Here is a 27,788-nt window from a genome sequence, read left to right as displayed (position 1 = left end):
ACAAAATTTTTTTTTTTTTTTTTTTTTTTTGTCTTTTTGTCTTTTTCCGTGTCTGGCAACGGATCACAACCCTCAGTGTTGCCCCCGTACCGGACCGGGGACCGGCAACGGGATTGCAACCCTCGGCGTTGCTCCTGCGCCTCGCTCAGCCAGTGAGCGGGAACCGGTCTGTATGTGGGATCCGAACCCTCGGGTGGGAGCGCCGCCATGCTTCCCAAGCGGCGCACTATCCAGTGCGCCACCGGGCCGGCCCTAAATTACAAATTCTTAAATTTTATTTCCTATCCCCATTCTCCATACTTCCCTTAATTTAGATCACCTTGTCATGGCTGTAGTGTAACCACATGATTTTTTCTATCAAGAGAAATAAACAATGATTGAAAGATTGATTGATTAGAGTTCCAAGTAGAAATAATCAAACTAACCTTTGGACAGAGGTCAGGCACAGGCTCAAGTCTTTCACAGTATTACCATTCATATTTTCCTGCTGCCAGGTTTTTAAGAGGTCTGAGTGAGCATATTCCCATTTCTTCTCTTTAAGTGAACTCATTTGGCCATATCTATTAACCTTAATAGTTGTGTTAGAAGCAATTTGTGGAGGATAAATTATTTCCCCAACTTTGCAGGTTACTTTAAATGAATGTGTGTCTTGTTGTTCCTCACCTTATTACTTTATAACTTCTTAATTATATTTTATACTTGCAAAGAGATTTTCATTCAGTTTTATTAGATATATCTAATGTCTTAGAATTGAAGGGAGTGATTTCTAGCCTTATTCCAGAGAAGAAAATGCTGATCCCAAGAGATGAACCTCCGTGCACCACCTCATGCTTCTTATTTAGAAAAGCTAGAATTAAGATCCTACCTTGCTTTCTTGTTTTGCTCATTGAATTATATCCCTTTCCATCATAAATTTGAAGGCAAAACAAATTGTATATATATTTCTTAATTTTTTGTTGAGTTATACGTGAAATAAAGTGTAATCTTAGGTGTATATCTCAGTGAAATGTTAGGTATGATTATACCCAGGTAACCATCTCCCAGATCATAATATAGAACTTTTCTAGCACCTTCAAAGTAACCACTCTTCTGACTTTTCTCACCATAGTTTAGCTTTGAATTCCATACAAATTTAATCATAATATCTGGTTTCTTTTGTTCAGCATTATTCCTGAGAGATTCATCCATGTTTCTGTGTGTAGACATGGTTTGAAAAACAAATTATATTTCCTTTAACAAAAGAGAAATAATTTTTTAGATCTGTTTTGTTTTGAGTGTGATTAATTCTTTTCTCTTAGCCTGTCACATTCTCTATCCAGCTTAGAAGTTGAAAGCAAAGGTGAGGAGGAGAGGACACTGTTCATTGATATTCCAGTATGGTAGAGTTGACAGAGAGCCTTGATTTAGCACGTTAGAGCACTGCAGAACATGGCATGAGCTAAAAAGACTGAAAAGTCACAATCTCCCCTATAATTAGTTTTTAAAGCTCAGAGGGCTATTTGGCGCACAGATGAATATAGAATCCAGTGCCCTTTGCATTGAATAAAGGTTATGTTCCCTTCATTACTAAACGAGGCCCTTTTCTATTCTTGTTTTTTAACTAAAAAGTAAAATGTATTATTTCCAGGCTTAACTTTGAATAGAAGGGAAAAAAATAGGCCAAGCCAGGGCTTTAATAGAAAAAAAGAAAAATAGCAAATATCCTTTTATTTCCAAAGAAGCTGAACGCAGGCTTTCTAGCGCATTGTCTTTGCACCTGTCATGTATATGCATATATTCATCCTTTGAGATCTATGAGTATATGCTGATAAAAGGTAGTCTTCCTTTCTACAGATGTGGTTAGCAGAAGGGGTAAGGTGTTGGGGGAGATAGAGGGGACATGAGGGGCTGTCTAATATCTAGGAAGACCACGTGTATTAGAAAAGCAGTCCCCCAAAGTCTGTTACCCCCATTTCACTCAGGTCCCCTGAATTTCAAATTATAAGAATCGTTTCTCTAGAGGGAGATTTGAAAATCCTTAAGTGGATAAGTGTGATTGGTGGGACCAGGAGCAGAGTTTTCAGGTGATAAAGGTCAAGCAATATATAAAACCAACAATTAGTCTTGAATTCTAGTAGGCAGAAAGATGCATGATAAAGAATTAAGTCTCTGGATGGATTGTGCAATCTATTTCAACAATCACAGCAATAAGAGCTGACAGTGACTGGCACTGTATATCAACATTATGTGTTTTCAAGTATTATTATTCCCATTCAATGGATGAGGAAACTGAGATGCAGAGAAAGTAAGCAACTTCCCCAAGTTCACAGAGTCACTAAATGACAGAGCTAGAATTTGAACTTAGATAGTCTGGCTTCCAGAGCCACTACGCTGTGATCAACCAGCCTAAAAATGGATCAGGTATTTGTATTTTTGGACATTTCAGTTATTCCTTCATTTTCATTGATCATCATAATCTTGATTAATATTAGAATCATTTTCTGCTAATGTCACAGACATTTATCATATAGGCACTTTTCTAGATTTGTTATTATTGATATTCACCGTATTATATTTAATGTGTTAAATTGTTGTAGGTTCTCTCCCTCCCAATAACAGATTGTACATAAAGAATGAAGAAGCCTCACATTAGAAGAATATGCCTTCGGCAAACTCCCTAAAAGTTAACTGTATAGCAACATGTTCCCTTTGGAAGCTCACAGGCCTAAGTTCTAGTCCTCAGCACTGCCACGAACTAGTTTGTTTTGTTTAGGTCTTTATACTGCTTCAATTTCTTCATCCAGCTCAGATTAGATGGTTACAAAAGAAGCAGAAATCTAGCAGGGCTAGAAAAGTATTTAGATATAGAAATAATATGAATAAAGTAGAACACAAATAATTTTCAGAAAAGTTTCACTTAGAAATTTAAAAGTTTCTCAACATAATCTAAGTAACATCTGTTAAAAGGTTCCAGATAAGTATAGCTGTTGAAGAATCTTCAGATAAATTTGAAGGAGCAAGTGAAAAAGGTGATATAAGAGAAAAAGATATTAGCTGTCTTGAACAAAATGTTCATTAGAATGGAGACATTTATTTAACTATCTCTGAATATTTAATATGACTTTAAAAATATAATTATAAATGGAAACATGAATGTATAAAATAAGTGCAAGGGTAGAAAATGCTTTACTAAAATGTTTATTTCCTCTCTCAATTAAACAAGATGAAGGTCGTAGATGGATCTAAGACATTGTTAGGTAAATCTGGATGAGAAGTAGAATTAAATCTCAAAGTTATACAAAAAGGTCATTAACTGGAGACTCAGCTACAAGCATATCAATTATTGTTCAAGATGATTGAATTAGGCACTTTGTTATGATATCGAAATAATGTGACTCTTGTTAGCACACGACTGGCAATAAATAAAAAAAAACAAACTTAAAATCTCTCTTATACTTGCATAAATGCTAGTGTATTTAGACAGTTATTTGAGAATTGTAATTATCTATTGGTGCTACTAAAAAGTCACTAATTTGTTGTTTTCTACATTTTCTTTTTTAATTTCAGATTGTAGGATTATTTAATTTTTTTTTTCATTTACGTGTGCATTAATAGCATTCCTCTTTCTCTCATTTGGAGTCTTAATAAAAGGAAAAAAAAACAAAAAGCAATCCGTCTAATTTAGTCCCACTCGGCCCTTGAGAAGATCAGGCTGGTAATGATCATCTGTGCCACTGTGGTGGTTGGTGGAAAGCATGCCTGTGACTGAGCTAGGGGAGGTGAGCAGGAACAGGTGTTCCTAAGACAAGAGCATTGGTGAGACCATCCAGAACCATGGCTGCCTGCTGCAGTCTTGCCCCACTTCTGTCTCTGCGGATGCCTGTTCCCTGCTGCACGCTGAAATTCCCTGCCAGCTGGCGAGGGGCTGCTTGCCTCCTCACACAAGTCTTTCTTTCCATATTGAGCTTTTGCAGGTGCCCCAGGCACCATGCTCTTTCAGACCTCTTAGTTTTTGCCTTGCCCATTCCCTCATCCTGGAGTGCCCTCTGCTCATCGCACCCCCATCTACCGTACCTGCCTAGTTCAGCTTTCAAGCTTCAGCTCAGGTATCAATTCCTCCAGCATTTCCTCCCCGTAACCCTCTCCCCCTCCTCACCCCACCCTGCCTCCCACCTGGGTTTGGAGCTCACAGTCTGGGGGCATTCGAGCAAGAAAGCAGATGCTTTAGAGTGTGGTGAGTGCTGCTGCTAGAGGAAAAAATATGTGCAAACATATAAAGAAGAGACCAGTAGAGAAATGAAAACTTGTAGCATTACCATGTTAGGAAGGGGTAGGGGATATAATCATCACCCATCTATCAAACAAGAGGTCAGAATAAAATGTCTATAATTAATACATTGACAAGTAGCAGTTTCAACAGACTCTGTAGAGAGATGGATGTAATCATGCGATGAATTTAGAAACAAAAATAGTTTTTTTAAAGTTGTATATTGTTGTTTCTTGGGCACAGAACTGAGGCTGGGAGGGGTGACACATGAGGTCAGTGCTTGTCATTATAGGTTATTTAGCCATCAGTATTTATTACTTTGGTTTAAATTTTTTGTTTCCTTAAAAAAATGTTCACACATCCTCAAACCTTGTGACACTACCATTTCCCTACTGCTCTACAAATACAAGTACACTGTCATTCTAACAATTTTATCTCTGAAAAACCGTTATAATCTTTAGCTATCTTCACTTTTCTGCCAATTTTATGCAAAGCATTCACTCTTCTCCATTGTATCGTTAGCCACTGAGGTTCCTATCTGTGTCTTCCTCCTAAGACCCCTGCCCCATCTCTCCTCTTCTCTGTTGCAAGAGAGCTGCCTTGAAGACCTGATCCTAAGTTGCCCTTGCTTGGGATCAATTGTTTAGTGTCTCAGTTCTCAACGGATTTAGTGTCTTCAAAAGGAAATTGTATGACAATTTGAGAAATAACCAAAATGGTCAATAAACTGGAATACTCAGAGGAGAAGGTTCAATGCTGTATAAATTTTGACTTTTAAACCATATAATCATTCTCAGTAGTTAAAAAACCAAAGCATATTATTTTCAGCTTACAATAAGTGATCATTGCTTCTTTTAATCTTATATATTGATAATCTATTTTGAAGCTTAAGAAATGTTCTTTATAGGAAGCTATTGCTATTTGTACGAATGCATAATTACAGTGGCTCTTGGCAGAAAACTGTATACGTCTTGAAGTCTCAGCACCTTAAAAAAAACTTTGTACCTAATTGTTTATATCTAATGTTGTTTGGCAACGTCTATGAAGGAAACTTAGCGGCCAGGCTTATTTGAGTGGGTTAGCTAAAGAAAAGCGCATCCTCGTTCCAAGCTAACAGAGCATTTTAATGCAGTTTTATTCCAAGTTGTGTCAACACATCATAACTTTAAGCTGGTACCATCGGCCTCAAAATTATGGAGTATAATAACATTTATAAAGCAAATATATTTCACAGGGCCTAGTTTCCAAAGCCCTGTAGGTATAACCTAACCTTCTGTAGTTACATATAGAAATGTTAAGCTTGCAAAAGACAGGAAACTTTCCCCAGGCTAAAGTCTCTGTTGTGGATATAGAATTGTAACACAGCAAAGTTGCTGGCTCTCAAGGACAGATGTTCTTGAGAGCAGGTTAACCTACTGATTGATATGTTAAGAAAATTGCTTTATTGTTATGTAAAACTACTGAGGAAACTGCTGTAGGAAAACAGTATTTCCTAAGAACAAGCTTTTGTTGGTGGATCAACTTAACCTTTTGCAAATTGCATTATGAAATGTCACTTTGTTATTTCACTGATGTTACCAGCCTCTATTGTTCAACTATACTTAGCCATAACTCCACCTATGTTCCTTTTCTGTAACTTTCTGGCCTGGATAATAAATACTGAGACAGAACCCCAATTCAGGGTTAATTTCCCAAAGGAGGAATGCCTCTTTCTTGAGGGTTCCAGGAAATTAACCCCTTCAGGGTGTCTCACTGCTCAGAAAAAAATGGGCTTTGAGTAATCCTTTTTGCATCTCTGTCATGCCATGTGAGGCAAAGCAACACAAAATAATATGCTGCTTCACAATTAGCTTTTTGCTTAGTGTTACCAGTTTCATTTTCACAGAATTTTTCTATGTCTTTGCCCACTGATACATCAGTGTACCCATCTACTTGGTACTCCACTCGAGCAGTCCCCCTTACTCCTGTGCAGCTCCAATCCTCCTCTATAAATGGTAGTCTATAAGTCTAGAATTTATAGGCTGTATTTTTTTAAATGATAATATTTTGTGTCTGTGTATCTGTTTGTTCATATTAGGTCATATTAAAGGTCTAGTAAAGTTGTATTTTTATGTCATGCATTTATACTTTAGGTTGGAATCCCTTGTATACTGAGTCCTCATAGTGCATACTGCCCATTTTGTAGAACTTGGACTATAATTTTACTATTTTTAGCTAATACTTGGGGTTCTAGTTTTAGTACGTTTACATTTGTGGCATATTTTTTTGCAAACATTCATCATTTATTTGATATCTCAGAAACACAACCTTCAATTGTCAAGTTATTTTATGAGAAAATTTGGTCAATTCATTGGTGATTACTGTTTTCCAATGAGGTTTCCAGAGAAACATTTTTGTGAAAGCAGAGCCTGCCTGTAAAAGCTTTTGAAACCATCAAGTTTCTAGATCAAATCAGGATTCAACACTGATATCAAAGGTGTAGGGTTAATGACCAGAGAGCCTAGCCGATACCATTGCTTTAGAATTTTTGTGTTGAATGACAGGCATAGGACGAGTCAAGCAATAGTTACTGAATAAATTCATGTTGGATGAACATATGTCTGTATTCATGTATTACTTGATATACACATAATGGAGTTAAATAAGAGAAAGAATAGCATAGGAGAAATCTTATAGAGTACAAATACTTAACTGTTTACCTGAAACCTGAGCTAAAATTTTTTGTTAGCAATTGGAAATTGGTCAGAAATAAAAGTTAACTGTTTATAATGTATAGAATATACTGTTAATAATACAGGCAGAAGAACAAAAATTATGCTGTTAGGGAAGAAAAATGGCAAATTAAACTATATCTATAGAGAAATCTAAAGGAATTTTTTTCTTGTATAAATTGTGCAGGCCTGAATCAAATAGGAACGTTTTTTTGTTTTTTTTTTTCATTTGTTTGTTTTTTTAATGTAATGAATCTCCTATAATATGCATTTGGACTTCTCACAGTTACCTACATTGACCTGTGATTAAAAGTCAATGTGATTGACTTTTTAAAAGACCTGTGATTAAACTAGTCTCTAAGTGGAGACTAGTTGTTTGAACCCTGGTGTTTTGCTATCAACCTAGCCTCTCTAAGGATGATGCTTTTGTGTCTTTCTTTTAGACAGTGTGCCCACATAGTGGCAAAGCTGCCTTTAGCCGAGTGGTGCCTGCAATTGAGTCTCTAGACCTTTGCCCCTGCCATAGCCTTGGTAACTCTAGCCCTTTGCCCCTGCCATAGCCTTGGTAACTCTAGCCCTTTGTCTTCTAGAAGAGGCTCAGTTGCACAAAAGTTTTTCTGTGCTCATTCATAAGAACACAACACACAAGCCACTCCAAAATACTTATACAAGGAGAGAGATATAGACTGACAGAAGAAACTTTGTATTCATGGATTAAACATGTCAACATGTAATTGACTGTCATTCTAAATATTATCTCTCCAGATCTGAAATGAGAATGGCAGAAACAGTTTGCAAGGATTCTGATTGCTTTAATAATATTGTTCAAGTTTTTAATTTGGTTCATTAACCATCATACATGTTATATTATACCTTGTATAAAACCTTCATTTCTAGAAACTCAACATACTAGGAAGAAACTTAAAGAGCACTGTCAAAGGATCCATCTAGGAAGTGATGCCCAGGAGATTGATGTCCCAATAACTATTCTGGACAGGAGTAGGGGAGATATTGATTTTGAAAAGCCCAATAATGCCCTTCTATTTCTTGCTTCTTATTTTTTCCATGAGCTTAAGCTTTTTGGATTTTTGAAATTTGAAAATTTTAAACCCACAGAAAAGTTGAAATAGCAGTCCAATGAATACATATATTCTGTATACTCACCTAGATTTACTGACCGTTAACCTCTTGCCATACCCGTTCTGTTCTCTGTCCAAACATATACACACACTTCCCTCTTGCCAATCCATCCCAAAGTAGGCTACAGACATAATGACCCTTGACTCTTAACCACTTCAGCATGCATCTCCCAAGAACAAAGACATTCTCCTAGGTTCCCACATCATTACCACAGGTGTTAGTTTCATGTTGCTGTGATAACAAATTACCACAAACTTAGTTTCATAAACAACACAAATTCATTATTTTGCAATTCTGTAGGTCAAAAGTCCAACACAGGTCTCACTAGGCTAAAATCAAGGTGTCTACAGGGCTGCATTTCTTTCTGGAGGTTCTAGGGGAGAATCTATCTTGCATTTCCAGCTTCTCAAGGTCATCCTTGTTCCTTAGTCTGTGGTATCCCTCCCTCTTTAAAGGAAGCACATCTCTCTAACCCTTCTTTCATGATCACATCTCTCTCCCTGACCACAGCCAGGAAACATTCTCTGCTTATAAGTACACCCAGATAATCCAAAATAATCTCACCATCTCAGGGTTCTCAACTGTATTGACATCTGCAAGGTTCATTTTCCATGTAGAGTAACATATCCACAGATTCCAGCAATTAGGATAGGGACATATTTGCAGGGTCATCATTGTGCCTACCACACCAAACTTCAAAACTTTATCCAACATATAGTCCATACTCATATTTCCCCAAGTGCCCCCAAAAAACATCATGTAGATTTTTTAAAATCCAGGATTCAATCAAGGTTTGCACATTATGTTATGTTTCTTTAGTTTCCACTAATCTACGATATTCTCATCAACTCTCTCTAATTTTCATGACATGGAATCCTTTGATAAGAGTCTAGGCCAGTTGCCAAGTAGAGGTCTGAATTCATGTCACAATTTTGTGATTATATCCAGGCTGAACATTTCTGTTGAGAACAACACATAGGTAATATCTCTTACCTCTCACTGCATGGCTTCATATAAAGTCCAGCTGTGCTGCTACTAGCAATGCCAACATTGACCATGTGGTTCAGGTATGACTGCCAGATCTCCCCATTGTAAAGGTGGTTGTATTTCCTTTTGTTATTAATTAGTAATCTGTGGAGTGATACCTTGAGGCCATGTGATTTTCCTGTTCTCCCAGCAATCTTTCACCAACAGTTTCAGCATCTGTTGATAAACCCTGTCTGAAACATTATTAGCTAACATTCTTCTGTGAAAAAGAGCTTTTCCTTCACCTCTGTATTCTCTCTCTCTACCCCCCCCTTATGTTGTACTCATGCATTTTTTAGTACATTCAGTGCATTATAATCATAACAATTGTTTTTTTCTTTAATTTTTTAATTGGGATGTAATTTACATACAATGAAATACATAGGTCTTAAGTCTTCAGTTGGATGAGTTTTGACAAGTTTATATACACGTAACCTAAATGTATATAAAATAAATATTATATATATAATTTATAATTCAAATCCAGCACAAAAGAATTCTTTCTTACCTTTTGATTTTCCACATTTTTATCTCCCTCCCCATAGTAGTTTTCCCCATAACATCAACATATTTACTCCTTTGTTATACCCTATAACGTACACAAAATTGTTTCAAAAAACTGACAATACCACTACCAATAACAATCCAACTAAGTAAAGTTCAAGATTTCTTTGCCATTCTTTCTGTCCTTAGAATATATTCTACTAAGGATATGCAGTCAGAATTCTATATTCAAATGGTATTTGAGTTAATTATTTTCCCTATATGTTTATAGCATCTTTTTGATATATAGTCAGGTTTATGTGTTTCTGTATGTATTCAGTTCTAGGGTTTGTTTTTCACCCAGTTTAATATTATTCTTTGATTATGAGAAACATTTACGTGGTTCAAAGTAAAAATGCATGTGCAAAGAAATGTTGCTCCTGTTCCTATTTTCATCACCTCATCACTACCCAACCTCTCTGGGTAACCATATCTATTAATTTCTAGATTATCCTTCCTGTGTTATTAAGCAAATATATACATATTTAAGCACATGCACATATTCTTATTTTTCTTCACTTTTTTTCTTCTTATTGATGGCTTTCAATTAATCATTACTTCAAGCATAATTGGACGGAAAGCTGTATGATGAAAAGAAAGAGGTTTACAGTAAATGAATTAAAAGATTTTGCCAAGTATTTGCATTAGACACTTTGTTCCTTATCTCTCCAATATTAACATAGACACTTGGTGATGGGTCAGTCTTTGTACTGTCACCCTAAAATGACTTAAGTGTTTGAAGATGATTGTGATTGATCACAAATACTTTGATTAGCCTACCTGTCTTCCTTACTATTACATATTCAGATTAAGGGCCAGGTTGGAAGAGTTGGGGGCAAGTAGTTGCTTCAGAAACAGCAAAGGATTCCAGCATTTTTAAGATGTGATTGCATTCAACACATTCAGTTTTTTGTGTTCTATGTATTATACAACTTGTTATTACCATTGCTAACATCTCAGGTGCTGGAGCATGAGTAAAACGATGAAATAAAGAGATGGGTATTGTAGGGTTTTTCCCCTTTTAGTTATGGGTGAGCTGTCATGTCTCAAGGTTCCTTTCTCTTAATAAAAGCTCTCTCAGCATGTTTGTCTGAGCCAAGCATATGTGACACATCCTGTCACTTAAGAACAGACTTAAAGCAGAACTATCCCCATTGTTTCTCCATTGAAAAAAATTATGTAAAATGAAGACTGGGCAGGCAGCTACCTAAATGGCCAGAGAATAAGGCCACTTGTAGAAGTGTTCCTCTTCATTGTCATAACCCTGCCCATGGACCAAGCTGCCCAACTGCTCAGGGGTAACATGTGACCCTGCCAAAGTAACATGTCCTTAGTAGAGGTAACGTCCACTCAGTTTGCCTTTCTTACCAGCCACTCCTCATGTTTGCTCATTTGCTCATCTTTCTCTTCTCCCTTCAGAGTCCACTCATGCTGGAGTTTCTTTGTGTCTTCCTCCTCTCTGTTCCCACATAAACTCTTGAGTCATTTGTAGATTATGAGTGTATTAAGGAGCTGAAACAAAAATTGCATTCTCATAGGAGGGTTTTGATTTACTTTATTGCTAGGCAGTTGCCCATCAATCAAGCATGCTAGTCTTCAAAAGTGGGAAGGTGCCTGTTATTATTAAGGGGTTCTACTCTCTGAGATTCTGTGTTATGTCTCTACTACTTTAGCATTACTTGACAGTTGAGTGTTTATGAAAGTTCAATTCCAGGATAAGAAACAATTTTTATATGTCTTAGGGAGGGCCTATTTGAATCTCTGGGTGAAGGAGAATGCTAAAGCTACTGTAACTCATGATAGGCAATGTGGTTTGTGGCCCACATTAGTAAACTAAGAACAGAAACCAGATCTGTTTCCACCTTTGCTACAGTGTGCAAAATGAGCACGTCTTCCTCTATGTGCTTTATTTTCTCTATACAATGCTTGATAAATGTTTGTCTTCTTTGGGAGATCCAGTCAAAGAACATGTTCATAGAGCCAGGCAGACTTTAAAATGTATTTTCGGACTCACAGTCATAACATATTAGTGGATTAAGAAATCATTCTAGTGAGCTTTGAACCTACCACAGGGTCTAGAACAGGGCCTGGGTAATAGTGTGTTCCTAGTAAAATCTGCTAAAGAAGGAATGACTCAGTAATAAAAAGACTACCCAATTAAAGAATGAACAAAAGTTGAAATAAACATTTCTCTAAAGAAGATACACAAATGGTTATTAATAAGCACATGAAAAGATCATTAGACATCAGGGAAATGCAAATCAAAGCCACAATGAGATACTACTTCATACCCAGTAGGATGACTATTAAAAAAAAAATAAAGATGCCATAATGAAATGGATTAATAAAGTAGGTTCTCTATCTTTGGATAGAATTTACTTTTAAAAGGCAGCTCTTGTCTAGCTAGTTTCTGTGCCTGAAAACATGCTACACTTCATCCAAATAAACCAGTTTTTATTACAGAAAAAAAAAAAGATGGATAATAATAAGTGTTGACAAGAAGGTAGAGAAATTGGAACCCTCATACAACACTAGTAGAAATGTAAAATGCTGTAGCTATTTTAGAAAACACTCTGGCATTTCCTCAAAATGTTAGAGAACCATATGACTCAGCAATTCTGTTCCTCGGTATACATAGCCAAGAGAAATGAAAAACATCCACACAAAAATTTGTGCATGAATGTTCATAGCAGCATTATCATGGTAGCTAAAGGTGGACAGTACCCAAATGTCCATCAGCTGATGAATGAGTGGATATATGTCATTTATATAAATATGATAAATGTCATATATCCATAGAATGGGGTATTATTTGGTAATAAAAAAAAAGTACTGCTAAATGCTTGAACACGGATAAACCTGGAAAACATGCTAAGTGAAAGAAGCTAGTCACAAAGATTCCAAGTACATGATTCCTTGTATATGATTAGGAATCATATATGAATGTTCAGAATAAGGGAATCTATAGAGAGGGAAAGTAAATTAGTGGTTACCTGGGGCTGGGGGTTTGGGGGTTGGGGGTAAGTGTGGAGTCTAATGGTACAGGGTTTCTTTTTTGGGATGATGAAATGTTCTAAAATTAATTGTGGTCATGATTTCATAACTCTGTGACTGTACTAAAAACCATTGAATTGTACATTTTAAATGGGTGAATTTTATAATATATGAATTATGTCTCAGTAAAGCTGGGTGTGGTTTTTTGTTTGTTTTGTTTTGTTTTGTTTTGTTTTTAATGCCCGTACCTGAGCCCAACCCATGACCAATTAAATTAGAATTTCTGTAAGTGTAGTTTGTAAGGTTATTTTGTTTAAGCTTCTCTTGTTAAGCTTTTAGTATATAGCCAGGGTGATAACCCCTGGTTTAGACTAATTGCCAAGATCCCTCTCAATGCCAGAACACCAAAAATGCATAAGTCTAGTGTTTTGTGCGTGTCCCTGTGAACAGGCTGATTCAAAGGCACAAGGGGCAGAGCTGGTGCTCCTACCCCCTGACCCCCATGCCCTAATGATGGTCATGATTAATATTTCTGGCTGTAATCTCTGAGTGAGTAGAAACCCCAATTTCCATTCAACCAGAAGAATAAATAAATAAATGAATTTGTTCTAAGTTATGAGTGAAGAGAAGTTGCTGATATCCTCCCATATGCATCCTGACTTAAAGAACCCACTGAGGACCCACTGCACTGTTTCCCAGTTCTGCCTCTGCACCTTGCAGGACTGCTCAGCCTCATCTAACTAGTCAAGAACACTGCAAGCTTTTAAATGGTGGAAGAACAGTTTGCAAAGAAAGCAAGTGAGAAATTATTGCTGGTGATCACTGAAGGAGGAGACGGACTTCTAGAGAGGAGCAATTATTATTAAATATGAAAAATAGCTACTCACATGATAGTGTGTAATGAAATGTACATTGATGAAAACCATTGAAGGATAGACCTACTGAAGAATTTTAGCAATTTCTAGGAGGAAAAAAAAAATATCGTAATCAAGATAACTGGACAATTTCATTACTTCCTATTGATGAGGATTTAGTTAAAATCATTTTGGAAAAACAGTTTTTGAAAACCTGATTAAAGAACCCAGAATAGTACTACCCCATTATTTTTGACATGGAAAAATTAGACAGATTTTGAAAGGGTTGAAAATTGAGCAGTTTTAAAAAGCAGAAGTGCTAAATGGAAGTGTCATTGTCACATCTGATAAGAATCAGTCAGTATTATTAGGAATCTAGGTAGGTGACCTCTGCCAGATAATGGCTACATGGTCTTTAATAGGTCACCTTAACATGTCTCAGTTTCTCTAACTGTACAACAGAACTAATTAATCCTCATCCCAAAGAATTTAATCAATTCCCAGTAGCATTGAATATAGTCAATTAAATGTAGACAAACATTGTTATCAGCTCTTATACTCGTGTAAGTCAAGGTCTAACAAGGAAAACAGAAACCACTTCAAATATTTACCTCAGAGGGAATTTAATGTAGGGAATGGGTTACACAGGTTAAAGATCTGAGTATCAAACAAGGACATTAAGATACCCATAGATTAGCAACAGCACAAAGCTGGAATACCTCCTCTTAGCTGGAATGCCAAAGGGAAGAGGCATGTTACTGGAGCACAAAGGCACCCAAAGGAAGTTGAGGCATGGTGGGAGCCAGAGCCATCTCTAGAGAGATGCATCACCCACGGCAGAGAGGGAGGGGAAGAAGGGCCCTGGCTCCTCCTTTCCCTTTGCCCTCAGTTTCCCACTGGGGCCTCCCATTGTCAGGACCTAGCCAGGAGCATGGAAGACAGCCTGCACGTGTCTGTCCTCACCCCCAACCCAACACACATCAGAGCAGGGGAGAGGTGAGGAACAGATCTTCGGATCTTCGTGCAAACAGGCCAAGGACTTTTAGGGACCACCCCTTTGTTACTCTGCATCCGTTCTCGCCCCTATACCCATATCTCAAAAGTCATGCTTCTGATTAATTCAAGGTAACCATCATACGAAGGCATTCTCCCCCTGTCCCCAGCAAGGGAGACTCAAAGTCTCATCAGTCATTGTGTTCATCTCAAGTCTAGGATCTAAAGAGTCCTCCGTTTCAGGTCAGATGTGATTCCTCATATCCGGTGACCTCTGAACTAGATTGTAAAGTTAATCACTACCAATGCTCCTCATATAAAATAGTAGGGGAGGTACCACTTTATACCCATTAGAATGGCTATTTAAAAAAAAAAAAAAGAAAATAACAAATGTTGGCAAGGATGTGGAGAAAATGGAAACATTGCTGGTGGGAATGTAAACTAGTGCAGCCACTATAGACAAAAGTTGGGGAGTTTCTCAAAAAGTTAAACATAGAATCGTGATGTGATTTTGTCATTCCACTCCTGGGTATATATGCCCGAAAGAACTGAAAGCAGGGACTGTAACAGACACTTGTCCACCAGTGTTTGTAGCAGCATTATTCACACAAGCCAGAAGGTAGAAACAACTCAAATGTCTATCAACAGATGAATGATCAGACAAAAAAACATATAATGGAATGTTATTCAACCTTAAAAAGGAAGGAAATTCTGACACACACTACAACATGGAGGAGACATTGTGCTGAGTGAAATGAGCCAGACACAAAAGTACGTGTATTGTGTGATTCCACTTATATGAGTATCTAGAATAGGCAAATTCATGCACTCAAAGTAGAATAGTGGTTACCAGGAGCTGGGAGGAGGAGGGAATGAGAGGTTACTATTTAATGTGCACAGAGTTTCTGTTCAGGATGATGGAAAAGTTCTGGAAATGGATGGTGGCACAACATTGTGAATGTACATTTAAAAATGGTTAAGATGAAATTTTTATGTTATGTATATTTTAGCACAATAAAAAAATAGTAGTGGAAGTGGAAAACAAAAAGAAACCATTGATTAATATATGCATTCAAATGCTGGGCTACCGCAGGCCCCATTTCTATGACTGGTCACAAGGCAGTAGGTGACATTTATCACATTCTTGTTCCACCATGCATTCCAGGCTGATCTTGCCCTCTTTGAGCATCTCAGTGGGGCAGAGTTCTTGTTTGTGTGGAACCTAGCCTTTGCTCCCTAAAGAGCTGAATCTTAGTGATTCCACCTTTGTTAGGCTGCTGTGGTTTTCCCATTACTTTTACTAGGGACATGGAGGTACTGAGAGGGGTCCCAGTGAACCCACCGTCGTCCTGCCTGCCCTTATTGCATGGAAGCAATTTTTTACTTTCTCCTTGGCAAATCAGATCACTCATTCTAGGCATCAAAGCAACCCTTTACCTACCTGTTGGTTCAGTAGTGTGAGAAGCCCAAAATGGCCAGATGACAACCTTTCTTTCCAACTTGACGCAGCCATTGTTGTATCTTCCAGGGGAAGCATTCCTTCCTGGATACCTCTCGACTGGCTTAGCCCAAAGTTGCAGGGGCAAGAGCAAAACCTCCATGAGTAGTTTTAATAATGAGAGGAGGGGCCATTTCTATTTTTAGTCCTTGGTTCCCAGACTCAACATTTTCTTGTTATTGGGGGAGTAAGGAGTGAGAAAGCACTATATATTGGTCTCTGGGTCAGGCTACTCCAGTATTCCAGCCTTGCAAGTATTGTCTCCTAACTGGTGCCATAGCTAAATCCTGCCTAGGTCGTTCCACCCTACTGTCAGGCCAGCTCCTTCTGGGTAATTGGGGATATAGGAAGAGAGGGCAATTCCAGGAGTGTAGGCCCTACCTCACTTTTTTTTGCTATAAAGTAAGTTTCTTGGTCAGAAGCATTGTTGAATGGGGTACCCTGCCTGAATAAGATCTTCAGTAAATCTGCTGACAGTGGTGCTGGCAGAAATATTTCAGGCAAGGAAGCCAATTCCATACCCCGTGACTGTTACAGTGTAGTGTATGTCACAGCCCCCTCCAAGATGCAGGAAGTCTGTGTCAGTCTGCTTTGCCATTTGAGACAATTCTTGCCCTTTCCCATGCTCTTCTGTGAAGGAAGGGGAACTGACTCTTCCTTTTGGCAGCATTTCCTAGGCTCTGGGGGCAGTTATCTCAGAGCTGGGCTCAGCAACAGGAAGCAATGGTGGAGCAATGGAAGATTTGGGGAATGAGGCAGGAAAAGAGAGGAATGGGCCTGAGTGTATACGTCATGTGGTCAGATATAGCACAGATCTGCAAATCAGTCACTTTGAAGCCATTTATGATGTTTCTCTCATAATTGCATTTAGTCTGCTGAAAATGAAGATTATTTTTTTGGCTTCCTTTCAGTGGATAACAGAATCATTAAAGACTAAATGGAGACGATTTTGTGCATCTTTAATAAAATTTTCTTAAGTGAATAATTTTCTTAAGTTAGACCTCTGTAAAGATTATAATTGTGTAATTATAATTAAACAAGTTTAACACTCTTGGCAAAATTCTCATAAATGAATTTTTATCAGATCGAGGTCTTTAAAGATTATAAATAATTGTGTGGTAAAAATTAAGCTTAACAGGTTTAACACTCTCCTTCAGTTTTATTGGCTTCTATGTGAGCATGTTGGCTGACTGATTATGAAGATGACTGCTCACATGTGGTTCAGCACCTAAAACATACATGTTTTGAATTCTGATTTCTCTACCCGGTTATGTCGAGTAATCTTTGGGCAATTACAGAGCGCCTGCTCCTTCTGAGTTTCTGTTACTTTACCTTCTCAAGATAATGATTATTCTGCTACCCATTTCACTCAAAAATATGTAATATATTCATTAAATAATGTATTTGCATAAGAAGCAGAAGATGAAGAGCATGTAAAGATTCATATCTACAAACAGGAAATAGTACTGGTCTAGGAGCTGGGTAGTGGTCACTCTGGCAGTGAGATCCTCCTCCAGTGACAGTGACTGCACCCTAGCAAGCCTGGAGCCGCAGGAGCAGACCCGCCTTGCAGCCGGCCACCTGTTGCCTTCCAGACTGGCTCAAATAACTAATACCCACGGCCTCCAGTTCTCCATGCTGGGATTCTTGGCATGCCCATTTGAAAGTTTTCTCATTTGTGGTGGGATTTTCAATTTTTCTTTTAATTAAAAAGCAAATATGATTTTTGGAGAAAATGTGGGAAGTACAGAAAAGCACAAAGGATGATTCAGTGACACAGTTCACATTTTGGTATATAGATATCAAATCTTTTTTCAGTTCATATCTAATTTTTTAAATTAATATCATACAGAGCATATGACTTCATAACAGTAAAAATAAAAAGAGCTAAAAATAAGCTCAATAAGCTAAAAATACCAAACATTTTTCTGTGGTATCAAGTATTTTCTGCTACATAATTTCTAATGACTCTATAGGTGTCCATAGTGGAAATCATAATTTAATAAATCAAAGGGTTTAGAAAAAAATCTGTAGTCAAGCAGCTGAAGCCATCCCTTTAAGGTTATTGTAACACATAAAAACCTTCCACCAAGCTCTCTGACACACACAAATCCTCAAAGGAATGATTTTTTGTGTGAAATGATTATAGCTGTCAATCAGTTATTCTCCATGTCATGGTTTCTGTGCTCTTACCAGGTTGCTAAGGGGTGATTTTGGAGTCCTGTCAAATGAGATGTCTGCTATGTATTCAACATGAGGCAGTTTGTATTTTTCTCAGTCTGTTGCTCTCCCATCTGAGGAGGTTAAGCAAATCTCAGTGAGCCACAGGGAAACGGGATAGGCAGCTAGCGCTGGAAGCACACCGCAGACATGCCCAGGGCCCCATAATCCCCACACAAATAGATTAGACTTCTACATAAATACACTTGTCTTGATTGTCACATTCTACCCAGGGTTACACCTACATGCATAAAGATGGCTCCAAGCCAGGTTTTCAAAGCTGTCTTACTCCCCCGTTGCTTTTTAACTACCCAGCTCAAAGGCATTTTTTTGTGTTCTAACTATCAAAGATGATTAAGGGGCTGGAAGAGCTGATATATAAGGGCAGATTAAGAAAACTAAATATTTACAGACCCAGCTCAAAGGCATTTTTTTGTGTTCTAACTATCAAAGATGATTAAGGGGCTGGAAGAGTTGATATATAAGGGCAGATTAAGAAAACTAAATATTTACAGTCTGACTGAGTGACAGCCGAGGGGAAGATATCATAAATGTGTTCTGGGCTTAAATCACGGAGGAGACATTGTTCTGCTTTTCTCAGTAACTAGATTTTAGGGACATCTACATTCAGAGAAAGTTTTCTGAGGATGACATCATTTATGCTAATTAGGTAATTGTGTCAGTTAGGAATTGCATTTAGTGGCCAGTTACAGAAACTTGAAAGAGCAGTGGCTTACACAAATGGAGTTTCATTTTCTCTCCTATGACATGAAGCCCAGAAGCATGTCTGGGACTGCATTGTAGCTCCACGATGGCTTCAGTGTGTCACTGCCCTCCTATCATCTGGTTCCACTGTTCTCAGCACTGGCTTCCATACTCAAGGGCAGCTGATGTTTGAGAATGGCTGCAGCAATGTCAGTTGCTATGGTTTGAATGTTTGTCCCCTGCAAAGCTCTTGTTGAAATTTAATTGCCGTTGCAATATTAAGAGGTGGGACCTTTAAGAAGTGCTTAGGCCATGAGGGCTCTGCCTTCATGGGTGGGATTAATGCCATTATAAAAGGGTGAGTTAGGCCCCCTCATCTTTCTTTGCCCTTCCATCTTCTGCCATTTATGATGCAACAAGAAGGCTCTTGCCAGATGTCAGCACCTTGATATTGGACTTTCCAGCCTCCAGAGCTGTGAGCCAATGAATGTCTGTTCTTTGTAAATTACCCAGTCTGTGGTTTCTGTTATAGCAGCATAAAGCATACTGAGACAGCTGCATTCCAGAACAGGAGAAGACAAAAGAGGTTCCTGCCATCTAAGATTGCTCGAGCTTTCTTGGAAGCCTGTTATAGCAGCATAAAGCATACTGAGACAGCTGCATTCCAGAACAGGAGAAGACAAAAGAGGTCCCTGCCATCTAAGATTGCTCGAGCTTTCTTGGAAGCCTGTCTGCTGATTTCAGTTTTCGTATCATTGGCTACTACATCTGCAAGGAGGGCTGGGAAACTTATAGGAGTTTTTTGTTTTGTTTTTAAGTTGGGCACATTGCTGACTGCAGTGATACAAGGTTCCTTTTACCTGGATGGTAACTTGGGACAATAAGTACTGGATAGGCAACTGGTGATTTCTGTCATAATGATTTACCTCATGAAGTCTCTGACAAAAATCTGGACTGTGAGACACAGTGACATATGCTATGGTGTTACAAGTTTCCATTTGTAAAACTAGCCCTTGAGATCTAAATTATTTCCTTCTACTCACTCTTACCTATTTAAATTTATTCATCATCACATACCTTGGTTTGATGCTAAATAAACCAGCCATCTCAACAGACCTAAGAATAATAATAGCTACAACTCACTAGGTTTTACCAAAAATTCCATGCACTGTGTTATGCAGTTAAAAGTATCACCTGAATGATTTACTTCAAAATACTGGAGGGAGAGGGGATAAGGACAGATGAACTAAGACTCGCCATGGGTTGCTAATAGTTGAGGTTGGGAGATGGACACATGGGGATTTGTTATAATGTTCTTTCTACTTTTGTAACTATCAAAATTTCCCCAATAAAAAGTTTTGAAAATCACCTCATCTAATCCTTACATTATTTCATGTAGGGTCGGTCTGTACTATTTATTACCCCTAGATAACAATGCTCAAGGAAGTTAAGCAGCATCACACAGCAAGTAAGTGGTGGATTCAGGATTCAAACCCAGGTTTATCTGAGTTTGAAACCTGTGCTCTAACCTTTCCTATTCAAAGACAAAATGCTTCTCAGACAAGTAGCTGGGCTTCATCTGGAAACTAGTTAGAAATGCAGAATTTGGGGCCACACCCCAAGACCCCCATGTAAGATTTATATGCACACTCAAGTTGCAAGTGCATAGTCCACTGGTCTTCACTGCCTCTGTCGCCATGACTTACCCAAATCAGTCAATCAGTTGTCACTTTTCCTTAAAAAAAAAAAAAAAAAAAAAGTTACCTCTATTGAAATAAGAAACTAATCACTAGTCACTACTTTTGTAACTTAAACATTTTAATAAGCATTTAATTCACAGCAGTTGTTTCTTTCAACATTGTGCACCTGTTGTAGAGCTGGGCACTAAATACCTGTGTGTCAGTTAAGACATCTTTCTGACTGTATGTCAGCTGTTATTAAGCACTGCTTACTTGAAAGTGAATTTGGCTTGTTCTGCTTAAATAAAGCCCTTGCTTTTTCTCACTTAAGGTGTTTTGAGCTTTAAAAGCCTTGGGACATAAGGAAAACTGCCCAGGTGCCTATTGGAGTCCCCTCCAGCATCACTCTGTTTGTGTAACTCTGTGTGTAACTTTTCCAAAAAGACATGATTTTTCTCCCTGCTGCCCTCAGTCATCTGTTCTCATTTCAGCTGTCTCTCTTTTTGAAAGAAAGAGAGCTATGGGAATTAGGCAGCCTGAGTCCCACTTTGCCACTCATGTGTCATGTAGGCAAAACGGTTAACTTACTGAGCCTCCGTTTCTTCACCTCTGCAGTGGCTGCACCGTATGGTCTCTGGGGTCCCTTCCAACTCCACCCTTTGTCACCCCATGTAACTTGACTTTTCAACCCCCAAAAAACATTTTGCAGACACTGGGGCTTTGTGTATAACCCATCTGATAATATTTTTCCAGTCAGTAAAAGGATCCCTGCATTGATCTTTCTTGGTTTCTCCTTTCAAATGATTGATGCCTTAATGCATATAGTTTATTTCCTCAGATCCTTTTTAGAACAAGTAAATAAATGAATATCTGAATGAAGCCTGTCATCCATCTCAGCTGTAACCTGTTCTCTTAAAGAGAGAGCTTTTGAACATTTAAAAAAAATTGTCTAGCTGCCAGATTAACTTGGTTGTTTTATTTTTATTACAATAAACTTCAAACCATGTACATATTTAACATTCTAAGCTATTCATCAACTTCCATAGCAGGAGAAGAGGTGAGGAAAAAACCCACAAGAGAGCGGCATTGAAGCCGTCCCCAGGGACCAGCACTGTGTAAGTCAGGCCCATACCGGTTCCTGTTGAAGGTACAACCATTGAAATCACTTTTTTCTTCCAAGAACTGTTACTTATCAGAATAATTTTAAGGAGGCCTATGATAGTTTTCTAACAAAGGTAAACCTAGGAGAGCAAGCATGCTATAAAATAGCAATTACTGCAGTCACTGTGCTAGGCATGCCTTGAAAGCGTTGGCCACTCTACCTTTTCCATGCTGTATGTGAAGTGTGTTTCTGATTTGTTTTCCAGGGCAGCCTTTGGCAAGGAGTCTGAAGTTCTTATTGGGAACCTGGGTGACAAATTAATCCCTCCACAAGACATCCTTCGTGATGTCAGTGACCTCAAAGCTTTGGCCAACATGCATGAAAGCCTGGAATGGCTGGCAGGCCGAACAAAGTCAGCTTTCTCCAGTCTTTCTACATCTCAGAGTAAGTATCTAACGTGGCTGCTGTTGTTGCGACAACTGAGGAATTAGACTGAGTACTTTCATTTGAAATGTCAGTGTGGTCTGTGGCCGTACCACCCCAAACATGCCCTCCTATGGGGGCATACCCCAAGTTGTCAGAAGTGTTAGATTCTGCTTGTGCTGCACCTCTCCTACTTTGTGATTCTGGGAAAGGAACTAATCTTGGTTTCCCCATGTGGGGTGTAGGAAGCCAGAAAAGGTCTGTGCTAACATAGCTTGATATTAAACCTTAGAAACATAAAACCGTGCAGATTGAATCACTGTGTCTCAAGAACATGAAGCTGTACCTTTTGTCCTCCTTACAACAACTTCTCAAGGGCAGAAACTTAACATAGCTTGATATTAAACCTTAGAAACATAAAACCGTGCAGATTGAATCACTGCGTCTCAAGAACATGAAGCTGTACCTTTTGTCCTCCTTACAACAACTTCTCAAGGGCAGAAACTGTCTCAGAGCTCAGGGCTGAGTGCCCAGCTGAAGTTCTCATTTGAACTTGATATAAAGCTAATAAAAAGTGTCTAAAAAGAGAATCATAGAAGTGCTTAAGGTGCTAGAAAACAGAGATAATGAAGACAACAATTATTCTGGAAAAGAGATGGTTGAGAGATAATTATAGATTTCAAGGAAATTAAGGAATAGGATATAAAATAAGAATGGGAAACTTCTTTTTCTATCAAGGACCAATGACTCAGAGAAAAATAATTTGAAAACTTTAGGGCACATAAATTTTTATAACTGTAAAGTAAATGATTTTTAAAGCATTACTTCAGGAGTATGCAATTAAAATAGAAGCAAAGGATAAAATGATGTGAAGAAGGAATAAAGAAAAGGCAGATTGACATGCATGAATGGAATGATGGAAATTGGATAGAAAAAAAAGCAAACAAACGAACAAACAAAAAAACCCAAAAACACAGCAGGAAGAAGAAAGAAACAAAATCAGCCCTAAATTTGATAGTAGGGTTAACTGTTAGCCAATTATTAGAAAGGAAGTGCTTACCATATTTGGACTGTGCACTTCAGAGTGAGTTATTTATTTTCACTGTCCTTTGGGAAGTTATTGTTACTTGATTAATCATGTTTCCAGCCTAGAGGTGGGAAAGGTGTGGATGAAATTTGCAGGGGTAAATTATTCCCTGAAATACAGGTCCCATATCCAGAGATCAGGGAATCCCTTGAATGCTCACTACATACACAGTCATGACACAGTCTCATGATGATCACATACCTATCCTGAGGGCCATCACAGGGTGAGGAGAAGGGATGGAAGGAGCGGGCTTCTGGGGACGATAATAACATCTGCTTTAGAAATCTTCAAATATTAGTTTTTAATTATACTTTTATTTGTATACCTTTTACTTAAAATACTTTTTATCTAATGATAAAATTATACTTGTTTATTCTCAGAAATCTATAAGAATAGAAATGTATCCACCTATTAAAGATATTCTGGGTATAGTATTGCATTTAAGCAGACTCTACATAAGTAGGTATCCTTGAGAGGCCCTTTCAACTTTGTAATCCCATAATATGAAGCAATTATATTACAAGAAGATATTTAAATTATCCATTTTATCTCCTAATCCCACTCTGCTCTCCCCCACCCCAAAATCAGAAAGATATCATTTTCTCTTTGTGAATTGCAAAATGAACAGCTCTGAAAAGGGACTAGATGCCTCTTTTTCTGGTTTTCTTCGACTCTTGCAAATGCAGGGCTGCTTGGGTAGATTTATGAGTGACGTTTGGAAGGGGTCCTCTCATTTGGTGGGCCATCACTGTCTAATGTTTAATAGTATAGTCTCTTATTTCTAATGGCACAGCATTCCAGATTTTTATTCTGTTCATTCTAAAATGGCTTCACAAGACAGGATAGTACGTAACCTCTATGGCAAGCCACTGCATGATTCCCACAGGCTAACCTGGCATCAACTGTTTTCAAAAGGGGAAGGATACTTTCTGAGTTATGCTTAACTTTGTAATTGCATGATTTAGCTGTTATGTTCATGTCACTAAGACTACCCAGTACAGTTGATGTCTAATTCATGTCTGCAATCATCTCTGTTATTCTGACAAAGATCTCTTTTACCACACCCATTAATACTTTGTCTCATGTGCTCAGTTCCATTTTATAAGTTGTACCATCTCAGTTCCTTTTGGGGTTATTATTCTGCCCAGTGAGTGATTTAAGTGACTGTCAGCATTTTGATGATCAGTGCAAAACCGAACTGAACTGTAATCACTACTTATGGTGTCTTTGCTAAAATGAAGCACCAAGCAAATCTGGTTCATCCTGTGAACAATAAGCCTAGCTCACCCACACTTGCCTGCGCTTGGATTCCCAGAAGAGATGCCCACCGATGTTTATAATTTGAACAAATTAGGGTATTCTCTGATCGAAGGGTTACTTTGATTGCTCCATGTCAGTGCGATTCTAGAAAGGGAATCAGGGACAGCTCTTTATTATTCTTTTGAGAAATGAAACACATGATTACTGCAACAAAAGTGTTTCCAAGTCCAGAGACTAGATAGCATGGGGAAAATGCCGGCCTTTTCCCCCACACTCATGGATACTCATCAGGATGGGAAGAAATCAAGATAAGAGGATTTTAGGTTTATATCTCATTCCACAGCCTGTTAACTATTTGTTGTGGTAAATGCCACACTTGACTCCTTAAACTTGAGAAGCTGTTAATGTAATGGAGTGGAGGAAGTTTGCAGAAAATTATTTTCATAGTAGAATATCTCTTCACACAGCAGAGTAGGATTTCCATCCACCTGAAACATTTCACATCACCCAGAAGAAAGTATTGGCAGGGCATGGTCGGTCATATATTGTCCAGGAGATTAGAATTGGTGATTATTTCAAAGGTAATTTTTCCATCGCTTTTAGTATTTATCTAAATGTCATTCTATCTCCTTTACACTTAAAAGGGTCTCCTCACATCACCTAAGTCCTAACTACACCAAAGGTACTGCTGTTACTTTTTTCCTAGCATGGTCCATGGTTCCTGATCCATCTCTTCTGGCATTCCCCCCACAATCTTCCCTATACCTATTCTACTTAAGATTCTTCCAGCTAAAAGTCATAGACTAATTGGAGGAAAAAGAATGCATTGACTCATAAAATTGATAAATGAAAGGGCTTCAGGTGTGGCTGGATCTAGAGGTTCACAGATACACAGGTCGCAGACATATTTACACATTACTCTCTCTCTCTTCCAACTCAATGTCTATCTCCCACTCCCATCTCTAGAATACCTCTGTGCACAGGATCTGTTTTAACAGACATGCTTTGAGTGCAAGGAAGTTGAGCAGGATCATATTTAACATTAGGCATTCAGGATAAAAGTTTATACATATTTGCACCCATTGATCACAATTTCAACCTTTTAGTAAAGGAATGAAACAGTATCTGCTCTTTGTAATACCTGTTGTTTGTAGGAATCCTAAATAAAGACTCTGAAATTGTTATGGTTAAGAAAATTCTCAAAATGGAACTACATAAAAATTGTCAGAGTATATTCCAATCTAACATTAATGACTTTCTTTTGTATCTTATCCTTCTGTTTTAAGGATGAATCACTTTTAAAAATAGACTACATAAAACTAGAATGAGGCTCAAGGGCTGATTTTGTCCTTCCTCAGGCAGGTCCTCCTCTCTATCTGGGATTCTGTAAAAATCTCTAGGATTAGAGATTCTACAACTTCCTTGATTGTGTATTCTGTTCTTTACCATCTAGGAGGTCATCTTTCTTTTTTTATTAAAGCTTCCTTACTCCAGTCTAAACCTCTTTCCTCTGTTGTGTTCTCTTCAGAAATGTAATAATGATTATTAGTAATACAGTTATTTACTGAATTACTTCTTCCTTAAAGTAGAATTATTGCAGTATTAGTAATACAATTATTTATATACTTCTTTCTTAAAGTAGGATTATTGTCAGGAATCTTAGAAATCATCTGGTCCAACTCAGTTATTTTGCACAAGAGGAAGTTAAGGCCTCATAGACACTAAATGTCTTTGCCAAACTGGGATGGAGCAAATCTTCAAGTTCCCAGTTTAATTTTCTCTCTAATACATCATTATCTTGACCAGTACCAAGATTAGAGCCACTGACTGGACCTTTCATGCCATATTTCTATTAAATCATTCCAGGATGGTGGTCATATTTTATTTCAATGGAAGCACTTAATGCCTACAGTTAACTTGTGATAATTTCCAACCATTTTCTTGTGCCTAAATATAATTTCTATGCCTTAAATATATGGGATTATTGCAATTATCCTTTTAAAATTTCGTCTTAGTTGTAATAAAACATTTCTCTAATTTTCCACTCTCTATTTTTGTTCTGCAGGTATTTTCTAAGTTAGAAACTTCATCTGTCTTGTAATCCTGTTATTTGATATATTCTAGATATTGTACTGTCCCGTATAGTAGCCGCTAGCCTTGTGTGGCTCTTTAAATTTAAATTAATTAAAGTTAAAAATTCAGTTTTTACGTCCCATTTCAAATGCTCAGTGGCTACTGTGTTGGACAGCACAGATACAGAACATTTTTATTGTCACAAAGTTCTACTGGACAATGCTGTAGATCATCACCCAGGTCATTGATAAAGGTCAAAATAATGTCAGTCCATAATTAGCATTTGAAACATACTTCAAATGTCTACCCACTTATATCAAAACATGGATAACTAGTTTAATTGTCCAGCCTCCAAATCATGTTTACCCCCCTGACAGACATGTGCAAGGGTACTTGAAAAAGTTCGTGGAAAAATGGAATTAAAAGACAATACAAATCTTTCCATGAACTTTTTGAAGACCCCTCATGTGTCTTAGAACCACCATTATCTAAGATTTTTCCTACTGATGTTGATTGATACTAAAGAGAAAAGGTTTAATGATCAAATAGACTTGGGAAAGATTAGGGTAAAGAACATTAACAGTAATTCTATAGCATAAAACTTCTAACATCTTTAATATGTTAACCAATTAATTACAGCAGTGGGGTGTTTCTTAAACTTATTTTTCAGTGGAATTCTCTCATCTCAGACCATCTCAAAGGACTTTTATTCCGTGGAGCATCTTCTGTGCAACACTGCCCAGTGCTGTATTCATATAATTTGTTCAGAATCTTTTATTTCTCCCAACACCATCAGGCACAGGACAGATGTTCCACTATCGCAGGAACTTAATTTCATATTATTGGCAATTTGCACGCCATCAGATGACTTCTCTTGCAATTTGGTTATTTGATTATTTGATTTGTTTAGTTATTTTTAGAAATGTTCAAGTCAATCAATATAAAATAACCATAGTTCCCCTTTTTGCTTGTTTCAAATTTGGCTGCTATACTGACCGTTTTCTAGTTATGTTTTCCTCACAATTCTTAAAGATTCTAGCTACAATATCATAACACTGCACCACAATTCATGGGGGAATGCTCATATATCCATTGTGGGGGCTCTTGGGATTGATTTTTTTTTTTTTTTTTTTTTTTTTTTTTTTTTTTTTTTGTCCGGCAAAAAAAAAAAAAAAAAAAAAAAAAAAAAAAAAAAAAAAAATTACACTCTGCAAATGCTGGTAAGTTTGCAATA

General features: G+C 37.7%; 1 protein-coding gene across 1 annotated transcript in view; it reads left to right on the top strand.

The window, feature by feature from the left end:
* Nucleotides 1-22,155, top strand: part of LOC103602220 (exocyst complex component 4-like) — a gene marked incomplete at its 3' end in the record, with an annotated part of 133,612 nt that extends 111,457 nt beyond the window's left edge. The window contains exon 5 of the mRNA XM_008586632.1: nucleotides 21,977-22,155. Within this exon, the coding sequence (XP_008584854.1) occupies nucleotides 21,977-22,155 (179 nt within the window). The remainder of the gene's footprint in view (nucleotides 1-21,976) is intronic.
* Nucleotides 22,156-27,788: the final 5,633 nt, after the last annotated feature.

This window comes from Galeopterus variegatus, unplaced genomic scaffold (genome assembly GCF_000696425.1).
Source record: "Galeopterus variegatus unplaced genomic scaffold, G_variegatus-3.0.2 Scaffold4056, whole genome shotgun sequence".
Taxonomy (NCBI): domain Eukaryota; kingdom Metazoa; phylum Chordata; class Mammalia; order Dermoptera; family Cynocephalidae; genus Galeopterus; species Galeopterus variegatus.
Note: the sequence above shows the minus strand (reverse complement) of the source record. Positions and strands in the feature narration are given on the sequence as shown.